Genomic DNA, 21,542 nt, shown 5'->3' with positions numbered 1-21,542 from the left:
TCTTCCGCTGCTCCTCACTGTCCTAAAACCTCTCCAGTGCCCACTCCCCAAAGATGGCAGAGCATGGTGACTGGAGACCAAGCGGCCCTGATAATAGCAGCCTTGGGTCAACTGGCTGTGAGAATTTGAGTTAAGGCCTGTCCCCGTGTGGTCCTCCACAGCTGCAAAGGCCAGAGGGCCGAGCAGTGGTAGAGAAATGCCCCCTCTTAACCTCAAATGCAATAATTCTAAATGAGCAGGTGCTTCTGGGTGTGAGGAGCCTGCCACTTTGAAGGGGGTCTCAGGGAAGTCTATGCTAAGAGTTCAGGTCAGCAGAGAGGTGCTGGGGTGGGGTCAAGGGTGGGCGGGAAGAGGCCTGGGAAAGCTGAGCAGCGGTAACTCCGGGGAGGTGGGAAGCGGGGGCGGGAGGGCCTGGGATGTGAGGGCCCCTCCCCGCTGCCGCCGGGCAGCTGGCTTGGGGCTGGGGCGTGACTGCAAATTCTCCCCGTCGCCACCGCCACCGCGCGCGCCGCCGCCTCTGCAATAAGAGAAGTCCGACGAGGCGGCTTCCTCCTCCCTGACCAGAGGGGGACCGCGGTCAGAGGCGGGCAGCACCCCCGTTTGCTCGCCCCCACCCCTTTCGGCACTCGTGGCTGCTGGGAGCCCCGGCCGGCTAGCCTCAGGGTCAGTCAGAAGCGGTTTCGCCTGGGACCAGGTAGGAGCCGTCGGGGGAGCTGGAAGGGCCGGCGGTGCCCCGCCCCCAACCCCTTCGTGGTTAGGAAGAAAGGGGGACGTGGGGTGCGGAGAGGAAGCCCTAAACTTGGGGAGGAGAGCTGAGGGAGTAGAAGGCCAAAGGGACCTCACCCCGAAAAGGACATAAGAAGGAAAACGGAGAGACCCTGGAGAGTGAAAAACTGATACAATTTGGGGAGAGGGCTGAGGGAACGCGGGGAAAGGAGACTAAAAGGACCCGCCCCCCAAAAAAGATCTGGTGGGAACCTGCAGAGACGAAATTGGGAAAGGGCTGAGTCGGAAGAGGGAAACTGGGGGGATCCCCAAAAGGATCTGGGTTGAGAAACTAAAAGGGACCTTTAAAGTGAGAATCTGGGGAGAACCTGAGGGGTCTGGAAGAGAGGAACGACTTTTAGGTGGGCGGGGAGGGAGTCTGCCAGAAAGGAGTCAAGGAAAACCGTTGCTGGAGGACGCGGAATGTGGATCGCAATCCCGAGGGTCCAGGAAGTCTCTCTATCCGAAATCAGCGGAAGTCGGAGGTGGGGTGAAGCCAGCGGCCGGGAGGGGAGGGGAGGCTATCACAAGCGCCCCCCTAGACGCTGCAGCCCCGCACAGGTGGGCGGGTCCCGGCTGGCGAGGGGACTCCTGCAACGCGCAGGAGGCGTGGGTCCAGGTTTCCTGGGGAAGTCCCCGCCCTCGGCAGGGATGGGCCTCTCTGGGTGCCCCCTCCCCGCCCGCAGCGGTGATCTCGGTCCACGTTCCTCTCGGGATCCGGGAATTGCTGGCCGCCCCGACGGAAATCCTGCCTTTGACCGCGATTGCCGGGAGGGGCTGTCTCCACGGTTACAAGAGGGCGGAGGGACTGAGCCCTGCGCTGGGCAGCCGCGGGGCTCGACGCCCGCGCTGCCCTCTGTGGGCCCCTCCCCCGCCCCCATTTTGAGTCCTTAGTTGGGGGCGAGCTGTGGGGCAGAGAAGTAAGGCGACGATGTGCAAGTGTTCAGGGATCGGGGCGGCGGGAGATCTGCAGTCTCAGGGTCTTAGCCAGACTGGAACCTTGATTGCTGTGTGACTTTAGGCAAATTATGGGCCCTCTCTGGGCCTTAATTTCCTCATTTGCATTATGTAGGAAATTACCCCTGCCCCTACCCAGCTTCCACCCCCCAGCTTATCCCCAGTCGTGGGACTCGGGTGCAGTAAGCAGTTTCTCCCACCCCCATCCCCCACCCCACCCGGTGTCCTGGGGGTAGCCTCTTCAGTTTCTCATAAGCATAGAGCTGGACCAGAAAGCCTGACAGGGCCTCCAGGGACAAAAACACAGGTGACTTCTTATAAAATAAATATTTGTGGGTCTGTTGAGGCCCCATACTGGGAAAGTCAGCCAGTTTGAGACTGTCCTTGACCCTCCCCCCGCCTTTTCTTTTTTTTTGGTGATTTTTTGTGTGTGTGTGTGTTTATGGTATAAACACTGGTTTGTCAGCAAGTTTTGCTCTTCTCAATTCCAAATAATGCAAAGTTCAAGAATATGCATTTTATTGCAACTTTGTTTTCTTTTTTTAAACTGTTTTATTTTAAAAAAAATGTTTGGCCATGCTGTGCCACATGTGGGATCTTAGTTCCCCAACCAAGGATTGAACCCATGCCTCCTGCATTGGAAGCGTGGAGTCTTAACCTCTGGACTGCCAGGGAAGACCTGAAACTTCGTTTTATTGAAACCAGTGATCCCTGAGTCTTTTGACATCCTTCCATCTGTGAGTGTGGTGGTGGGAGAGCGAGGCTCTGTTCCCACTTCTCAGATGGGAAGATGGAGGTTCGGGAGTGAATAACTGACAGGTCAGCAGTAGGGACCCAGAAGCCGGGGTATCCTGTCCCTGATGTGGTGAAGGATGTAGACAGAACTGAAGCCTACATTCTCTCCTCATCCCGACCAAATTCCATTGCCCTCTGGAGAGGAGAGGGGAGCCAGGGGGGCAGTGGTGAAAAAACATATGGGTTTCCTGGGCTGTGTGGCTGGTTCTTGCTTCCCAGTGGGTGTGAAGCTGTGAGGGAGGGTGGAGAGTGTTTGTGAGTATGGTTTGGGCTGTGAGTGAATGAGCTTGAGCGTGTGAGCATGTGTGTGGGTGTTTGGGTGTTCTCTGCAGCCACCTGGGGCTGATGTGGCAAAGGAAGTGGCCAGACCTTGGGAGGATGGGCAGGGGGACCCCAGGGCAGGGGAAAGAGGACCCAGGGCCCTTCCTGCACAGTCACCCAGGCTGGCCTCTGACCGGACCTGGGGAAGGGGACTTCCTGTCTGGCCGCGCTGTGAAATTCAGACTCCTACTCCGTCAGTTCACCCTGGACCAACTCATGGCTTTCCATCCCCCAAGAATCTCAGGTCCCTCAAGATCTCTATTTTAGAGGCTAGTGGGTAGGTTTTCAGCAACCGATGAGAAAACACTTTTACCAACAAGAAGTGGAGAAAATTCAGCTGACACGGTGAGGACCCTGCGGACGGGAAAGCTAGTGTGGCCCCTCCCTCACCCCCACACACTGGCCTTACCAGAGTGATAGAATCAGAGCCGGCTTTGTCTTCTTAGCCCCTGGGTGTTAGGGGTGGGGGTGATAAGGCCTGAGTGATGTGAGATGGTTGGAGGTTCTATGAGAGATGAAGGCCTCAGTGAGGGAGATGGAGGCTCGGGAAGGGCACTAAAACCAGGGAGGGGTGGAAGGTCTCAGTGAGGAATGGAAGCCTTCATCAGAGGGGCCAGGCCTTGGTGAGGGATGGGCTGCAGGGAGCCTGAGACTTGGGCCTGCCCACCGGGCCAGCCTGAAGCCCTGAGGAGAAGCCGGAACTCTTGCTGGATGGTGGTTTCCTGTGCCTGTTCAGTCCCAGTTCCCTTTTGGTGAAATCCCCCAGGCGGCTGGGCCAGCTCAGCCCTCCTACCTCACCCCGAGCACTTCTCTTTCTTCTCTGCCCCATCACGTCTCCTCCCTCGGCCTTGGAGGGGGCTTCCTCAAGGGAAGGGATCAGAAGTGAAAGTTCACAGAGCAACTACAGTGCACCCGGTGCTTTTAGGGGCTTGACCGCAATTGAGGCTCAGGAGCAACCCCAGGAGGCAGAGATTTAGATTCCTATTTTCTAGGCAAAGAAACTGCAGCTCAGCGAGAAGTGAAGCGACCTGCCCAATGTCTCAAGTCGGGTAGAATTTGAGCCGAAATCAGTCTCCAGATCCCACAGATACTTGGCAGAAGTCAGGGGGGAACAGGACATCCTGTGTCTACATCAAAGCCCTGATGTGCTGTTGGCAAGTATAGACCTCAAGAAAGGATGGGTGCATATGGGGCTCCTATGTCCGGGAGGAGGGGTGGGAGGTGGACAGGTTCTCCGCTTTGTGGCCAGCAGCCATATATATGGCAGGGGTGGTATGATCAGTTGTCCAGGGACTGGGTAGGAAATATGACATTCACCAATCAGGGAGAGCATGACCCCTCTGCTCAGGCTTTGGAGAGCACAGCTGGAAACAGAATTCTGTACATGAATTGATAGTCCTGGCTTTGAATCCCAGGTCTGGCTGTTTGACCTCCAGCAACTCACTTCCCCTCTCCACACAAGAGAGAGGTAGACTGATAAATCATCCCTGGGGGCCCTTCTAGCTTTGCTGCTTGTGGTTCTCAGCCTCCCTTAATTACACTGGCCAAGAGCCTTCCCAACAACTGCACAGAAGATAGAGATGCAAAAACAGAGGCTCAGAAGGCTGATGTCATTCAACCAAGGCCCCAAAACTCGGGAGGGCCACACAGAGGGGGAGATGCTGAAGGTGGGAACACCATGGTCCAGGATTGGACCTCAGCTCTGACATCCACAGCCTGATTTTGACCCAGATCAGACTTTGGAAGCCAACTCCTGTCAACCAGATGTTCAAGAGGCCTGTTTATTAACAGACTCAAGTCCCTGCAGTAACCAGAACGCTTGTGGCGGGTCTCTGAGCCGCTCCCTTTGTAAGCAGGCAAACTATATCGGTGCTATGACAAGAGAGACCTGGATTCAGATTCTAAGGGCTATTGAAAATTGGTGGTTGCTGACAGACCCTGGGCAGGTCACTTCCCCCGCGCTGGGCTGTAATGAGGATTCAGGGTGTGTAGCACGGGGCTTGGCACTCTGTGAGGGCTCATGAAGGTACATACTGTATTGATTTCACGAGGACTTCAAAATACAGCAGTGCTTATGATGGACGTTGGAGCCAAATTGATTGGGGTTGTGTTTTAGCTTCCCCTTATTCGCTGTGTAGGTAGTCTTTGGGAAGTTATTTAACACCTTTGTGACTTGGTTTCCTTATCTGTAAAATAGGGGTAATAATAAAACCTACCTCATAGGGTCACTAAATAAGATCAATCATGGGACTTGCTTGGCATTGTGCCAGGCACAGGGTGAAGCGAAGTGAAGAGAAGTGAAAGTCGCTCAGTCGTGTCCGACTCTTTGCAGTCCCAGGGACTGTAGCCTGTCAGGCTCCTCTGTCCATGGAATTGTCCAGGCCAGAATACTGTAGTGGGTGGCCATTCCCTTCTCCAGGGGATCTTCCCAACCCAGGGATGGAACCCAGGTCTCCTGAATTTCAGGTGGATTATTTACGGTCTGAGCCACCAGGGAAGCCCCAGGCACAGAGTAGGTGTTTAATACATTAGCGTTTTAAAACTAATAGTTGTCGCCTCCCCACCCGCTTCCCCAGATTTCTAGGAAGTCAAATTATGCTCCTAGGCATTGGTAGCTTGTAGCTAAGATGAGAGCTAGGAGGACAAAGATTCCTGGGGGCTGTTTTCATGCAGATGCCAAGCAGAGAGGACCCTCCGTGTTCCCTTTCTCTTTTCTCTTTCATTCTGTCTCTACCCCTCTGTTTCTCAGCCTCTGTCCCCCTCTGTCTCGCTGCCTCTCATTTCAGTCTCTGTTTGTCTCTTTGTTTCTTTCCGGCAGTGGTGTGCTGGAGCCAGCTACCTAGTACCGGCCCTGGGGAGCTGATTCTGCAAATCTCTTTCCAGCCCAGCATTCAGCAAGTCACTTCGGTAACTTGAAATCGGCCATGGTGGGAATATTTACACCATGGAAATCAGCAAATGCTACAAATCTGGGCCTTTTTATTCCCCTGTTTCTTTTAAGAGTCAGTGTACCAGCACGGACACGACTGAGCGACTGAACTGAACTAAACCGATACCAACACACCCTCACCCCTGCCCCCGCTGCCCACGCCATCAGCCTTGCCAGGGCTCTCCCTCTGCCTCCTTCTTGGAGGGTCTCTGAACCCCCTCCCCATTCCAGGTTTGCAGAATTCAGGGATCCTCTTAGGCTGATTTTTAAAGATGGGGGTAACATATACCTGTGTATTGTTGGCAGTGGCGGCATCATGTCTAAGTGGGGACTCAAGAGATCGTGTAAGTTTGAAACTCGTATTGAGAGGAGCTCTGTGTGGGTCTGTGACTGGGGGAGAGGAAGACTGCATATATCTCTGGGTTTCCTGGTGGAGGCTCATTATACCTGTGTGTGCTTGAAGGAATGGCTGGAATCCTCTGTGTCTGTGACCAGGCAATGGAGAGAAGTGGTTCAGATCCTGGAACCAAACGCCAGGATACCTCATCTGTGTGGCCTTGAGCAAGTTTCTAAACCACTCTGTGCCTTGGGTGCCTTAGCATTAATAATAATACTTAACCTTGTAGAGTTGTCGTGAGAATAAGCTGAGGTAATATGTATAAAGTGTTTAATGCAGTGGCTGACATAGAGGAAGGCTGTAATGGGAGAGGCTGTGTGTGTGTGTGTAGATGGGTGAAGGCTGAAGGTGTGTGTCTATTCCTAGATGTCTATGTCTGTGAATCTGTACAGAGGAGCTCAGAGACTCCATGTGAGGCTCTGTTGTGTAGCCGAGGTGACGGGGGTGTCTGAGAATGTGTTGGCACGGCTGTGTGCCGTCTGAGGTGTGTGCGTGTCTTCCTGTGAGAAGACCTCCATTCTCACCCTGTAGGTTGTGTTTTCCTCTTACCCCCATCCGTCCCCTGAGTGCCTGAAATCCCCTCCCTTGGCTGGAGATGCCCCTCCTCCACCCCTGTGTCTATACTCTCTGTGAGCCTCACCAGCCCTGTAGCACCTTGGAGCCCTTCAGACAGTGGCTTCACCCCAGGGGAGGGGTCCTGAGGTCTGAGGCGAAGATCTCGGCAATGGCTTGGTGAACAGGGGCTATTTTAGAGCTCAAACCACAGCCCGCCTCGTAGTTCACCACATGGGTGTCACCCCCTACACATACACGGGAGAACGGCTGCAGCGGAGCATGAGACAGGCTGGTGGGTCTAGAGCGGGGGTCACAAGGCACTGATGTGACAGGGCCATCAGCCAAGCAGCTAGATCTGGTGGATCCAAGAAGGCTTCCTGGAAGAGGTGAGTAGTGCTGGCTGGACAGGTGGGACTGGACCCATAGAGAGGAGGGGGGGATATCCATAAAGGGAACCAGACTCAGGAGTCCGGAGTCAAGAAAGGCAAGGCGGGACACCTGTCCCGAGGGTCCTCTGGGAGAAACGAAGGCACACTGGGTTGGCCCCACCCTGGAGCTCACATCTGAGGAAGTCGAGCCCTTTCCCCGGCAGTTCCTCTCTAAGTGTTGCAATGGCGGAGTTTCTGGCAGGGCGTGGAGAGCCCTTGCTCAATGACCTGCCTGCCTTGTCACTCAGAGGACACAGCTACCAGGAAAGCTTGGCTCCCTTGGGGGCACCCCAAGTCAGACCTGGTGGTCCTGACTTCGGACTTGGGCCTTTCCGTGGTGTGGAACAAGCTCTGGAGGTAGGAGTCCTCCTTCCCTCGGCTACTCAATGTAGTCCTGGGGTTGCTGGGGTTTACCCAGACCAGGGTGGGTGCCAAGGCAGAGCCCAGAGGGAGGGCTTGGTTTTAGAAGACAGTGATCAGAGGCCTAGGGGGAACTGAACAGGGCTGACAGAGACCTGGGTCTAACCCAGAGATGTGCATACGTGAGTGTACGAGTCTGTTAGCCTGAGCGGGCAACCTGTGTGCATGTGCATGTGTGCACGCTACCGTGCACCGGGGCTTGGGCTCATGTGGCTTAGTTGTGTTGCTGTGTGGTGGTGCTGCTGAGCCCGCTCACGCAGGGGTGCGTGTGTGTGTTGCGTGTGACTCTGCTGCTCATGTGCTAATGTGTCAGGTGGAGATGAGTGTGAGAGGGCTGGCGTGGGTGGTGGGTCTTGTGTGAGGGTGGATGTTTAAATGAGCCATGGAGGCCAGGACGAAAAGGAAGGAGGAGTCCTGTCGGGGCAGAGCCCAGGCCCCTGGCTTCCCTGGAGAGGACGGGCTTGGGCATCTGGCCGCCAGAAGCCTGGCAGGGACTTCATCTTCCGTGTCCTCTGTCTCGCCCTCAGGTCTCCGGCCCCTCCCAAGGACCATGCCGCAGCCCCACTGACGCAGGAGTAGGGGCCTGAGGGGTGAGTGGGGGCTGAGGGCTCCCCGGGTCAGGAAATGGGGTGGCGGTGGCCTCTCTGGGCCCCACAATTCCTCACAGCCCCTTCCTCCTACAAGGGCCCTGTTGCTAGGTAACAGATGGGGGAGCCAGAGTGAGGCAGCTTGAAAGGCCAGAGGCTGGACCCACGACAGGAAATGGCCTTGATCCCCCTCTGCAGGGACTCTCCAGGTGCAGGCACACAGCCCTCACACGCACTCACACACAAACACGCATCGACACACAGACATGCGCACACGCACGGACACGCACATACCCACACGGACTGATGCAGACCTGCACACACAGATACACACACGCAGACAGGCACAAGTACTCCCACACAGGGCCACACGCATGGTCATGACACACAGACGCACTCACTCACACACGCCTGCAAACACAGACACACACACCCATGCTGACACAGAAACGTGTGCATATGGACACACTCCAACAGACATGAGCACACAGAGTCGTTTCACACAAGAACGTCCACACACTCACATACACAGAGACACAGACATTCACAAAGAGCTGCCCAGACACACACAAAGACACGCACCCACAAGCAAACTCACAAATACTCAGAGACACAAGAAAGATACACACACAAGCACTCTGAGGGGGTCATAGAAACCCAACACACTGAAGCAATAGGAGGCAAAAACATATAAATAAACACAGAAACATCCCGAAACAGAAAACCAGTCCCGTAGAGGAGATACATACTCTCCAGAAACACTAAAGCAGCTGTAGGGGTGGACGGAATGGTGACCCCGCCCCCCTTTATCCCTCCACTTGGGGAGGACCCCCTCCCCCCAGGCCTGAGCAAGGCAGCTGCACGCCTGTGTGCGTGTATGTCAGTGTGCGTGCACGTGTTCCTAGGGTGGCAGGTTTCACAGGGACCCCCGAGTGAAGCATGCCCCCCTTCTATAGCAGGGCACCTGGCATGGGCTGTGTGTTCTGCAAGAAGCTGGAGCCGGGGGCCAAGGAGGATGGTAGCCTAGAAGGGGACTTCAGGAGCTATGGGGCTGCAGACCGCTATGGCCCCGACCCTACTCAGAGCCGGCCTACATCTTCCTTTCCCCACATCCCCAACTACAACAGCTTCTCCCCTCAGCCCGCCAGCTCCGCCTTCCTTGATGCGGGCACCATCCGGGGCATCTCAGGTGAGTCCAGGGGGCTGGAGGCAGGCACTGACTGGACCCTCGCAGGACCTCGGGGGAGGAGAGACTTGGCCTTGTCCTTCGTAACCTCCAGGATGACTTGGGAGACACAGCCCTGCTTTTAGCGTCCAGTCTGAGGGAGTGCGTCCAGCCCTACCCTCAGAAACCCCCATCTGAGGGGCAGACAGAGCTCTGTTCCCCGTCTGACAAAAGGTCTCTGAAGACAGTTACCAGTGGGATGTCTGCTTGGTGGGGGAGAGCAGAAGGGACTCCCAGGGAGCCCCCAAGGGAGGAGGGATGAGCTCAATGGTGTGTGTCCTGAATCCATGAGGTCCAAATCAGAAATCCACTGGATTCCAAAGACCTTTGAGCTCCAGGGCACTGTCACAGTAGGGAGGCAGAGCGCCTGTATGGGGAACAGGACTCTGGGGGTGCAGCCTCTGGGGGGCCCTCTGATGAGTAACCCTGGCTCTGCAGGGGTTGGGGTGACCATGTTCATCGCCCTTTATGACTATGAGGCCCGAACGGAGGACGATCTCACCTTCACCAAGGGCGAGAAGTTCCATATCCTGAACAACACGTAAGTGATCAGGGCCCCCCAGCTCAGGACCCAGAGAGGAATCTTACCTGGTCCTTGTCCTCAGGAAATGCCAGTCTAACTGGAGAAGGAGACATGACAATAACAATCTCTGGGTAACTGCTACTATGTAGGGGAAGCCTGAGGAACTATGGGCACGGAAAGACTACCAACCAGGGCCTCGAGGGTAGCAGTGATCAGGGCAGGCTTTCTGTAGGAGGTGATTTCTAAACTGAGACTAGAAAAATGAAGAGACATTGAAAGAAGAGGTAACAAAAAAGGAAGAGAGTTAGAATGAAACTAAATGATGACTTCTGGAAACCACCAAGTGGTTCAGTATAGGAGGATCATAAAGTCTGAAGTGCAGAACAGATCCTGGAGGACTGGGTGGGAACAGATTCCGCAGGGCTTTTTAAGCCATCTTGAGGAGTCTGGATTTTATCAAGAAGGAAATGTAGCCATTGGAGGGGTTTTTAATGGGGAAGTGACCTAGTTAGCTGTTCACTGCCTGCCCAAACCCCAGCCCAGCTGAGGTGCCAGAAAAGAACGCCAGGAGGCCCAGATGTCCCCACACATACTCCTTCTGCGGAGAAAAATCTCCCAGGGCAGCTGCAGTGGCTGGGGGCAAAACAGGCAAAAGCCCTGGGGGTGGTGTGTTCAGGGTGAGAGGTTGGCAGGGCCAGTGTTCGCCTGATCCTTGATGTGACCCTGCCTGGCCCCACGGTGCCCCAGGGGCTAGGTTGCCAACGAAACCCTCTGTTCTGTTTCTCCAGCGAGGGTGACTGGTGGGAGGCTCGGTCCCTTAGCTCCGGACACACTGGCTACATTCCCAGCAACTACGTGGCCCCTGTGGACTCCATCCAGGCTGAAGAGTGAGTAAGGATGGGGGGACGCCAGCCTTAAGGGCAGGGCTCTGGAGTCCAGATTCAAGGCCACTCTTGAGCAAGTTGCAGCTGCACTCTGAGCCTGTCTCCTTATCTATAATCCTGTAAGGTCATTGTGAGGATACGAGGAGATAAGAGAGATGATACTAACAGTTGGTAATATTATCCAGCACGTACCTTGTTCTGAGCACTATTCAGAGTGTTTTCTGTGTATTAACAAAGTCTGAAACTAATACTATACTGGTTTGCAAATGAGGAAACTGAGGCAGAGAGAAATTAAATATCCTGCCCAAGTTCACATGGCTAGTAAGTACCTGGAGCTGGTATTTGAACCCAGCTAGTCTGGCTACATTTGCTAAGCGTTATATATATATGAAAGTGAAAGTTAGTCGCACAGTCATGTCCAACTCTTGGCGATCCCATGGACTGTAGCCTGCCTGGCTCCTCTGCCCATGGAATTCTCCAGGCAAGAGTACTGGAGTGGGTTGCCATTCCCTTCAGCCCAGGGACTGAACTTGGATCTCCTGCGTTGGAGGCAGATTCTTTCCCAACTGAACCACTAGGGAAGCCATATATAAATACATATTCTCTCAGCGATAACAACAGTGTACAAGCTTTTTAAAAAACTGTGAAGTGCTAAACACATAGAAGGAGACATTACTTAGAATTAATTCTGTTAAGGAATCAAAGAAATATCATTTTTTAATACCCTGATGAAATTGAGATACTGTGACAGGTACTTTATATACCTTGATTCATTTAATTCTCTATGGATTTTACGGATGAGGAAACTGAGGCTCACAAACACTTTTTATTTAGCTTCACATATACATCCATATATAGGAAAAGTAGAGATTGGAGAGACCGCAGAGTAGGAGTCACGAGGACTTGGTGACTGATTTGCTGCTGGGTTGTGGGAAGTGAGAGGAATCCAAAGTGACCCAAAGGCTTCTTGTGGAGCCAAGTGGGTGCTGTTTGCTAAAGTGGGGAACCCAGGAACAGGTACAGATACATGAGGAGGGGTTTGCTTGTTAGGTGGAATTCATGGAGGGGAACACTCACAATTAGGTCAGCAGTTAGATTGGGTATGCTTTGTATGAGAACTGCCCAGCCCATGCTAAGCCATGTGCTTGCATTAGCCCAGATGAAGGGGCATCCTTTTCTAACCATCACTGAGATTCCTTAGTTTGTTGGCTGTGGCTCTTGCAGAGGTCACGCCTGGGCTGGGGTGGAAATTCAGGACTCTTCAGAGTGGAAAGAATCATCAGAGCTGCACAGAGGAGTGAAGGAAGAAAATGAAAGAGACTGGTCCTAGGACCCAACTCTGGAAAAAGCTGGACATGAGGGAGAGGGAGCTATTGGCAGACCAGGCCAAGCCAAGTCAGAACAACCAAGAAGGCAGAGGGGAGGTTTCAGGAAACAAGAGAGGGAATGTCAGAAGCTGCCACTGGATTTGGCAACAGGGTTGACCTTGGTCAGACATCCCTCCGCGTGAAGTCAGGGTGGAGGCCAGACAGCAGAGCCTGGGAGGGAGTGGGAGGTGAGGAAGCAGAGACCCAAGTGTGAAGGGCTTTTTCAAGTGAAGGAAGGTGAGAGATACAGCAGAACGTTGGTGGTAAGATAGAGCTTAGAATGGTTTCCTTTGGGGAAAGAAGAAGTGTGGCCACATGTAGGGGCTGGTGGGATGGAGAGGAGGCAGATGGGGGCTGGTCGCTGGGGGAGAGGTGTCCCTGAGCAGAGGCCAGTGGACGGGCTTCAGAGCTCAAATGGCATAAGGCCTTCATCCGGAGAGGGTGATAGGAGGCTTCTTGGAGGAGAGGAGAGGTGATGAGGCAGGTGAGAAGTCTGGGGGTCTACATCTCAGAGGCAGTGTCATGAAGCTCTGAGAGGTGCTCCGTGCAGCGTTGTGGTTAAGAGCGCTGTCGTGGTTAAGAGCGCAGGCCCGAGAGCAGACAGCTTGGGTTCCTATTCTGGCAGCAGAGCTTAAGAGTTGTGTAGCTCTGGGTAAGTTGCTTAACCACTAGGTATTTCAATTTCCTCATCTGTCTAATGGGGGTTAATAACAGTACTTATTTCACAATATTGTTATAAGAATGAAATGGATACACACATGTAAGACAGCAGAGCCTGACACAGAATAGGTGCCGTTATTGTTGTGTCAATGATTAAGGAAGTAGCTAAGATCCCGGTGTAAGGAGGGGGCAGAGCATTGAAAAAACTTGAGAATGTGATCTGTCTACACAGCTTCTCCTTTCCCCACCCTGCCTGCCTGCCTGGACACTACTCGCCAATACCTTTCCTTGTTCCCCAGACTGTGCTTAGTAACCAGGCATGGCTTGACAGTCCCAGAGTTCACTGAGACTGCCACCTCCCTTAATTTGAAAACTGTGCTCCTTTTAATTCAGCCCAAAATGATCATAAGCCAATTTAGTGATCAAATGACACCTGAGTCTTCTGTGGCACCTATGGTCACTTTGGCTCTCCTCCCATTGTACTCTCACCATTGGCTCAAGGCTACAGTTCAGTCCCAGGAGGTATATCCAAGAGATAACAGGAATGCTTGAGGTCTCAGTTGAAGTTGAGACTTAGAACAACATCCAGACTTTAGAAAGTGGAGGAAAAGCAGCAGTCAGAACTGGGCAGGAGCAGTTCAAAAGAGGGAGAAGGGGACTTCCCTGGTGGTCCAGTAGTTAGGACTCAGCATCCTAACTACTGCCTTGGCCTGGGTTCAATCCCTGGGGCAGGGAACTAAGATCCCGCAAGTCATGCTCTATGGCCAAGGGGGTAAAAAAAGAAAGGAAGAGTAGAAGAAAAGAGTGTTGTCCTGGACGCCAAATGAGGAAAGGGTTTGAGGGGCATGTGGAGAGAGGAACCAGAGTGACTGCGTGTGATGTTGGGAAAAGAAGTAGGGTGGGAGGCAAAGGTTTTAGATAGAGCTCATCAGCTAGCCTTGTGGGCAGGTCAGTTCTCCTCTCTGAACCTCAAGTTCCTCATCTGTAAATGAGCCTATGGAAGGAACTGTAGTGACCCCCTGATGACGTCTGGCAATTTTAATTCAGGAGACACTCAGAGAGGAGATTTCCCTAGTGGTCCAGTGATTAAGAATCCACCTTCCAATGCAGGGGACAGGGATTCGACCCCTGGTCCTGGAGCTGAGATCCCACGTGCTGTGGGGGCAACTAAGCCCTGGCACACAACTACTGAGCCCGCCCTCTAGATTGTGTGAGCCCCAACTAGGGAGAAGCCTTCACAGTGAAAGGAAGATCCCTTGCAGCCAAATAAATAAATAACTAAGAGGGAAACCCGGAGAGTGAAGAGGAGAAGCCTAAGCTTCATTGGGTAACTTCTGTGTGCCAGGCATTCTCTACATCTCTGCTCTGTGATCCTCCTTGTCAGGCTGCAAAGCAGGTGTGTGATCCCCATTTCATGGGTGAGGAAATCAAATCTTGGCTAGTGAGGTGACTTCTCCTGGGAGGCTCAGTTGGGGGTTGAGCCAGGTGTATCTGACTCTCGATGGCCTTTCCCAACAGGTGGTACTTCGGAAAGATCGGGAGGAAGGATGCTGAGAGGCAGCTACTCTCCCCAGGGAACTCCCGAGGGGCCTTTCTCATTAGAGAGAGCGAGACCACCAAAGGTGAGGGTTCTGCACTGCCCACCCAATGGGGGCAGGCTAGCCGTTTGGGTGGGGCTAGGAGCAATGGGCTTCCCTTGTGGCTCAACTGGTAAAGAATCTGCCTGCAATGCGGGAGACCTGGGTTCGACCCCTGGGTTGGGAAGATCCCCTGGAGAAGGGAAAGGCTACCCTCTCCGGTATTCTGGCCTGGAGAATTCCTGTATAGTCCACGGGGTCGCAAAGAGTCAGACACGACTGAGCGACTTTCACTTTCACTTCACTTTCAGGAGCAGTGGGGTGGGGCTTGCGTCAGGGCCAAGACTGGGACAGGGTTGGAGGGGCTGAGCTAAGACGGGGACTGGGTTCAAGGGGTGTGGCCATCCAACTTCAGAGTCCCCAGCCTTTTGGGCTTCCCCAGGCTCCCAGACTAGGGGTGGTAAGGAGGAAAGCAGACCCAAAGGTGATCCTTGCCCACAGGCGCCTACTCCCTGTCCATCCGGGATTGGGACCAGGCCAGAGGCGATCACGTGAAGCATTACAAGATCCGGAAGCTGGACACCGGGGGCTACTACATCACCACGAGGGCCCAGTTTGATTCTGTGCAGGAGCTGGTGCAGCACTACCTTGGTGAGGACAGCCCTTCAGGCTGGCGTGCGTTTGAGATTCCTGAACCAATCGGCTGCGACTGAGGTGCCCAGGGAAGGGAAGGGGCTCCCAAAACAGTTGTGCCCGGACCGGAACTAAAACCCAAGTGGTCTGGACGCCTGGCCCAGGATCCTGCTCTGTAAGTTTCCAGAGGAAACTGAGGCGTGAAGCTCTGCATGGCCGGAGAGCGCCCCCGCCTAATGTCTGAGCTGAGTAGGAGACTGAATGGACCTGACTTGGAGGATGGGCTCTAGGGTGGAGGAGAAGTTTAGCATCCAATCCCAGTTTTTGCTTTGGTTGGTTAGGCCAAGCATAGGTCTGTGGAAGGGCAAAGGCTTCGTGTCCACACCTTTGTCTGGAATTCCCAAGTCCATTTCCTCCTGTCAGAATCCCATCTTATCCTTGGAGGCCCAGCTGGAGGCCACCTCTTAAGGGAAGGCCATCAATCCTTACAGGAATCATCTCTCCCTCGGGTGCCTTCCCTGGGCACCAACATGTTCACCTACTCAGTGGGCTGGGTTGCCTTCTGCCCTGGCCTGTAACCCTCAGCTGTGCTCTAGTGACTTATAACTGGTCTTGGAGGCTGGGGTTGGAATGAGGAATGTGTGGAGCATCCTGGCCGCCTTTGACCTTCAACTTCCCAATGCCCCGCTGCCCAGAGGTGAACGATGGGTTGTGCCATCTGCTCACTGCGGCCTGCACCACCATGAAGCCGCAGACGCTGGGCCTGGCCAAGGACGCCTGGGAAATCAGCCGCAGCTCCATCACGCTGGAGCGCCGACTGGGCACCGGCTGCTTCGGGGATGTGTGGCTGGGTACGGAGGTCCCGAGAGCGGGGGAGGGGGTGTGGGTGGGAGTGGTGGTGTGGGGGATCCAGGCCGAGCCCGGGGCGAGGTCTGGGGGCGGCAGGGAGCTGGTCCAGACAAACCTTTCCACCCAACAGGCACGTGGAACGGCAGCACCAAGGTGGCGGTGAAGACGCTGAAGCCGGGCACCATGTCCCCGAAGGCCTTCCTGGCGGAGGCGCAGATCATGAAGCTGCTGCGCCACGACAAGCTGGTGCAGCTGTACGCGGTGGTGTCCGAGGAGCCCATCTACATCGTGACCGAGTTCATGTGCCACGGTGAGGGGCGGGGTCAGCACGCGGGGCCTGGGAAGGCGGGGTTTGCGGGGGGATTCCCAGTGTAAGGTGGGTTTATCTGGGGGAGGAACCGGGGTGGCGATTTGTGAAGGGACGAGGAACGCTGGGCAGAGACCGAGTGAGGGGCCCCAGAATGAGAAAAAAAACACCGGGAGTTTGGGCGGGGCCAAGGTAGACTGGGCGGGGTCTGTGCCCGGGGGCGGAGCCTCGTGGGGGCCGTCCAAGACATGTGGGCAGAATAGGGTTGTCGGTGGGAGTAGGGTCCGGGCGAAATCCTTGAGGGGTTGAGGCACCTGGCGGGATCCCGAGTGGGTGTGTGTGTGTGGGGTTGGGGGGACGCAGATCTAGGGTGGGAGACCTGGGAGCAGGGGGCGGGACCAAGCGAGAGAAGGCAGGCCCTAGGCTGGGAGTAGGGTCTTAACTGCTGCTTTTCTTTCTTTCTTTCTTTTTAATTAATTCATTTTAATTGGAGGATAATTACTTTACAATACTGCGATGGCTTTTGCCATGCATCAGTATGAATCGGCCATAGGGATGCATGTGTCCCCTCCACCCTGAAGGTCCCTCCCACCTCCCTGCCTATCCGTATCCCTTCAGGTCCTCACAGAGCACCAGGTTTGGGTGCCCTGCTTCCTACATCAAACTGGTTATCTCTTTTGCATATGGTAATGCACATGTTTGGATACTAGTCTCTCAAATCATCCCACCCTCTCCTTCTTGCTGCTGATTTTCTGAGTTCTTCTCCCCAGGTAGCTTGCTGGAGTTCCTCAAGGACCGGGAGGGTCATGCTTTGAAGCTGCCCCATTTGGTGGACATGGCAGCACAGGTAAACTGGGACAGCCGCCTTTATCTCTCAGAGCCCCTCCTATTATCTTCCACAAACCCCTGGGTCCTCCAGCACCTAGCCTGCTCCTGGAAGTGCAGCCCCAATGCCTGGACCATCTGTGCGACCTGAGGCAGGACCCTGCCTCTCTCTTTGGGTCCCAGTCTGAAAAATGGGATTTTTTCAAATGATCGCTTACACAAATATGGTGTCCTCATCTCTCTATTCCTTCGCCCCCAGGTTGCTGAGGGCATGGCCTACATGGAGCGCATGAACTATATCCACCGTGACCTCAGAGCAGCCAACATCCTCGTCGGGGAGCGGCTGGTGTGCAAGATTGCTGACTTCGGGCTGGCCCGTCTCATCGAGGATGACGAGTACAACCCCCAGCAAGGTGCCCTGCCTCACCCCTCCTTCCAAGAGCTCCCCAGTGCACCAAGGGGCTGCCCTGGGGCCCCGCCTCCTCCCAGACCATCCCGGACACTCCAACTCCGATATAATGTAAAAGGCAACTCTGGGTTCAAACCCAGTTCCTCCATTTACCAGCCATGTGGCCTTGGGCAAGTCACTTAACCTCTCTGGGAACTGTCTTTTCTCACAATGGAATTCTCAGTGAATAATCCCAATGAAAATACTCAGACAACAGATATTTATCAAGCACTTCCTATGTGCCAGGCACATCTATAAATCTCAAGTGAAAGACCACAGAGTGTAATAGCAAAAACGCTGTAGCCAGAATGCCTAGGTCTGAATCCTAGCCACTTGGAAGCTGTATGATTTGGGCAAGTTATTAACGACTTAGTGCTACCTTTTCCTCTTCTGTACAATCGGGATAATACTAGTAAAAAAAAAAAATAGTAATAAAACTCACAGGGTTTTCCTGAAGGTTAAAATGAGTTAATGCACGTAAATTGCTTAAAACAGTGCCTGGCACATGGTCGAGGCTATACGAGTGTTAGCTATAATTATGATGAGAATTATTACAATGTTTGCAAAGTGCCCAGCACTATACTAGACCCTTAGCAAGTTCTGGCTAGATACCAGGTCTTTCCTGTTATGCCCAGAAACTTCTGTGCTTAGGGTTCCCATTCCTAAAGATGCCATTCTTTTAATCCAGCTATTCCCAGGGATTTCTTCACTAACTTTCCCTTCTCTCTCAACCTCTCCAGGGACCAAGTTCCCCATCAAGTGGACAGCCCCAGAGGCTGCCCTCTTTTGCAGATTCACTATCAAGTCAGATGTGTGGTCCTTTGGGATCCTGCTCACTGAACTCATCACCAAGGGCCGAGTCCCCTACCCAGGTTTGCTGGGGGATGGGGAGGTGGAAAGGTGGTCATGGGAAGAGCTTCTTCCTAGCTGCCTCTTCAGAGGGCTAGGCCCTCTGACTGACAGAGCCCTACCTTCCAGGCATGAATAACCGCGAAGTGTTGGAACAAGTGGAGCATGGCTACCACATGCCGTGCCCCCCAGGCTGCCCAGCATCCCTGTATGAAGTCATGGAACAAACCTGGCGTCTGGACCCAGAGGAGAGACCCACCTTCGAGTACCTTCAGTCCTTCCTTGAGGACTATTTCACCTCCACAGAACCCCAGTACCAGCCTGGGGATGAGACATAGCCTGATTGGGCATCAACCACCTCTCTGGGGGTGCCTGCCAACCCCTTCCTATTCCTAGGGCTCTGGTCCCAAAACCCCCAGGCCTAGAACCCTATAGAGTCCTAGCATGTCAGAGTAAGCAAGTTGCTTTAGGTTCATCTAGGGCAACCTGTTCATTTTAAAAATGGGGCAAATCGAGGCTCAGAGATCATCCCTCATCCTCTCTGGCCCCAAGCTCTATCTCTCCTCTTCCCACTTAAGCCCCTACATGCCTCTAGTCTTCCTGCCTGTGCCCCTTCCCCCCAAAAAAGAAATGCTGAGATTTTTTTCTAGTTATTTATAAAATTGTATATCCTTTCCCTCACTTACCTCCTGTCCATGCTTTCCTGCCTGTCAACCCACCCTGGTCCAGACCCCCAGAATTCACCTCCTACTCAGTTCCCTCATGTCTGTAAGTTACAAACACAGGAAAAATTTCTGTCAGATCCCTTTCCTGCTGGGTGGATGCTGTTGTCCATGACTGGGGTCCAAGCCAGGGTGAAGGAGAGGGTTGCTGAGGGCTCATCACCTCTCTGAATCATGTCTGTGTTTACTGATTTTGTAAATAAGAAGAGTGACCATATGAATCCTTGAGCCATGAAAATTTCTTTCTGTGGGAGGGACGGTGGTCAGTGGGAGGTGAGTGGGCCTGCTTTGGCTGCTGGGAGGAGGAGGAGGTTAGAGAGAGCCCTAATGCCTGCTAATCACAGGGCACCCAAGGTGTGTTCTAGGACACCCCAAAGTCCTGAATCTCATCCTCATATGAGCTTAGGATGAGCTGAGAGATGGATATAGAATCAAGTAACTGGAGATCAAAATATCTCCTTCATTACTGATATGGCTTTCAGTCTGCATGCAGTGGTTTCACTAAGTCTTTACTTGATTTCAACAGATTTACTGTTCATCACAGGCACCTCAGCAGAACCTCAGGCCTCCTCCACTGAGGCAGGGGGAGGACCACAGTGAATCCTCTGCAGCTCCCCAGAAGGGACAGAGGTAGGGCTGGGTGGGCAGAAGCCTGAGAGTCTAGCTCCTTGGATTTCACTTGGGGCAACTCTGCCCCCAGGGGGCTTTTGGAGAGGTTTGGAGGCAGTTCTGTTAGTCACAGTGATGGCAGAGAGGGGAGGGGCTCCTGCTGGCATGTAATGGACAGGGAGTGGGGTACTTAACATCCTGACATGTACCTGTGCAGTGAAGACTTGTTCTACCCCTTGGGTCCCCCTTTGAGAAACTCCTGCAGCTGATGTGACTCTGGGTGGAAACAAGAACAGGGAATAAGGATTCCCACCTCTCCCATCAAGAAGTTGTTGACCCTTAACTCACTAAGGGAATAGCCAGGGGAAAGAGTCTGGGAACTGGGAATCAAGGCTATGCTTGGCAAACAATGACTAAGTATTGGCTCTGTGAAGGGCCCTTTGCTAGGCAGGAGCCTGGGAACACAGACCTGAACAAGACCTGTCCCTGTCCTGGAGGAGTTCACAGTCAGGCCCGGGAGAAATAGTAATAATAATAACTCATTTATTAGATGTCAGCTGAATGCCAGATGTGTTTACGGTCATCTTTTTGTTTAATCGAGTCCTGAATCTGGTTCTATGATCAGCCCCCGATTTACAGGCAAGGAAACTAAGGCCGAGGGATTACCTGATGTACCAAGGTCACACACATATATGAGACAGAGCTGGGATCTGAACCAAGGCCCATGATCTGTCTACCAGACCTTGCTACCTCTGGGTTTTGGGAAAGGATCCTGTCTGCCCCAGTGGATGTTTAGGGGATGCTTCTGTCTCTAAATATTGGTAGAAGGATTCCCTGGAAACTCCCCAAGTTGAGCGACCTAAAGGAAACAGGATGAGGTGGCCAGTGCAGATGGAGCATTCCCTGTGCTCAGCCCTCCGCTAGGGATGGCTGAACTGGAGCAATAAGATGCAGAGAAGCCAAATGGCTGCTTGGAGAAGTGGCCGCAGCGTTGGGAGCCTTCGCTTTGCAGACTCCAAGTCTCAGGGCCAGTGCTTCCAGTAGGCCATGGTCTCTGGCCAACCAAACTCACAAGAACCTGATGTTTAAATCAGAGGCCCAGTGTCTCCACTTGCCATGGAGTAAGCAAACAATGAGCACGGCTCTGGAACTGTCGTGTGATGTTGTGAATCTTACCTCTACCACTTGCTAATTGTGTCATGTTGTACAAGCTATTAATCGCGCCAAGCCTCAATTTCTTCTTCTGTGAAATGGCAATAAAATGCACAACACATGTTAGTTGTCTTTGTCACTACCACTTATAGATCATTCACTCTATGTGAGGCATCCTATACACGCATGCTGCCATTTAATCCTTGGAAAGTCTTATGAGGAAATAGCTATTATATCTTAATTTTGCCAATAAGAAAACTGAGGCACAGTGAAGTAGATTCTAGGACATAAATGGCAGAGCAGGGGTTTGAACCAAGTCCTCTGACTCCAAAATCAGTGTTCTTAGTCTCTAGAGTCTTTTTTTGGGACCAGAATATTCCTGTCTGCCCCCAAGGGGCTCTGCCTGGTACCTGGATATCCGTTTAGTTTAGATGATGGCCCAGCAGGGCAGTGAGCCACCTGGAGTCCCCCCGGTCCCCATGACTCCTCAGCTGAGACCAGAGCTGCCTGAGCCTGGAATCCCTCTGTCTACTGGCTCCCCGTCCCTCCCTCTGATGTAGCCGAATGAATTCTCCCTTGCACCCCCTTTTCTGTGCATCCTTCTGTTCCCTTTAGATAGAGCACAATGCAATTGATTAGGCCTCTGTTTTCTCAATTTCAATCACATCCTCGCCCTGCCTCCCTGAGATTACAGGCGGGTCACCTTGATTGCGGTTTCCACCGTTCACAAAACTCTTCAGTCATTTACAAAACCATCT

The 21,542-nt window shown here is 53.4% G+C and overlaps 1 protein-coding gene across 9 annotated transcripts; it reads left to right on the top strand.

Annotated features, from left to right (window-relative positions):
* The first annotated feature begins 472 nt into the window (after positions 1 to 472).
* On the top strand, positions 473 to 20,910 carry FGR (FGR proto-oncogene, Src family tyrosine kinase). Of its 9 annotated transcripts, none has more exons than XM_043446108.1 (13): positions 473 to 694; positions 8,095 to 8,157; positions 9,114 to 9,343; positions 9,818 to 9,920; positions 10,691 to 10,789; positions 14,332 to 14,435; positions 14,892 to 15,041; positions 15,719 to 15,874; positions 16,003 to 16,182; positions 16,950 to 17,026; positions 17,264 to 17,417; positions 18,193 to 18,324; positions 18,431 to 20,910. In XM_043446108.1, exons 3-13 carry the CDS (start codon positions 9,124 to 9,126, stop codon positions 18,637 to 18,639), a joined length of 1,584 nt encoding a protein of 527 aa, XP_043302043.1. In that variant the 5' UTR covers positions 473 to 694; positions 8,095 to 8,157; positions 9,114 to 9,123; the 3' UTR covers positions 18,640 to 20,910. The 9 variants fall into 9 exon arrangements, with proteins under 9 accessions (XP_043302043.1, XP_043302040.1, XP_043302042.1 ...); XM_043446105.1 differs by having other exon boundaries at positions 9,111 to 9,343; XM_043446107.1 differs by lacking the exon at positions 473 to 694 and adding an exon at positions 1,193 to 1,250 and having other exon boundaries at positions 9,111 to 9,343.
* Positions 20,911 to 21,542: the final 632 nt, after the last annotated feature.

The sequence above is a fragment of the Cervus canadensis genome, chromosome 24, assembly GCF_019320065.1.
Source record: "Cervus canadensis isolate Bull #8, Minnesota chromosome 24, ASM1932006v1, whole genome shotgun sequence".
Taxonomy (NCBI): Eukaryota; Metazoa; Chordata; class Mammalia; order Artiodactyla; family Cervidae; genus Cervus; species Cervus canadensis.
This window is presented reverse-complemented; position numbering and strand designations above follow the sequence as displayed.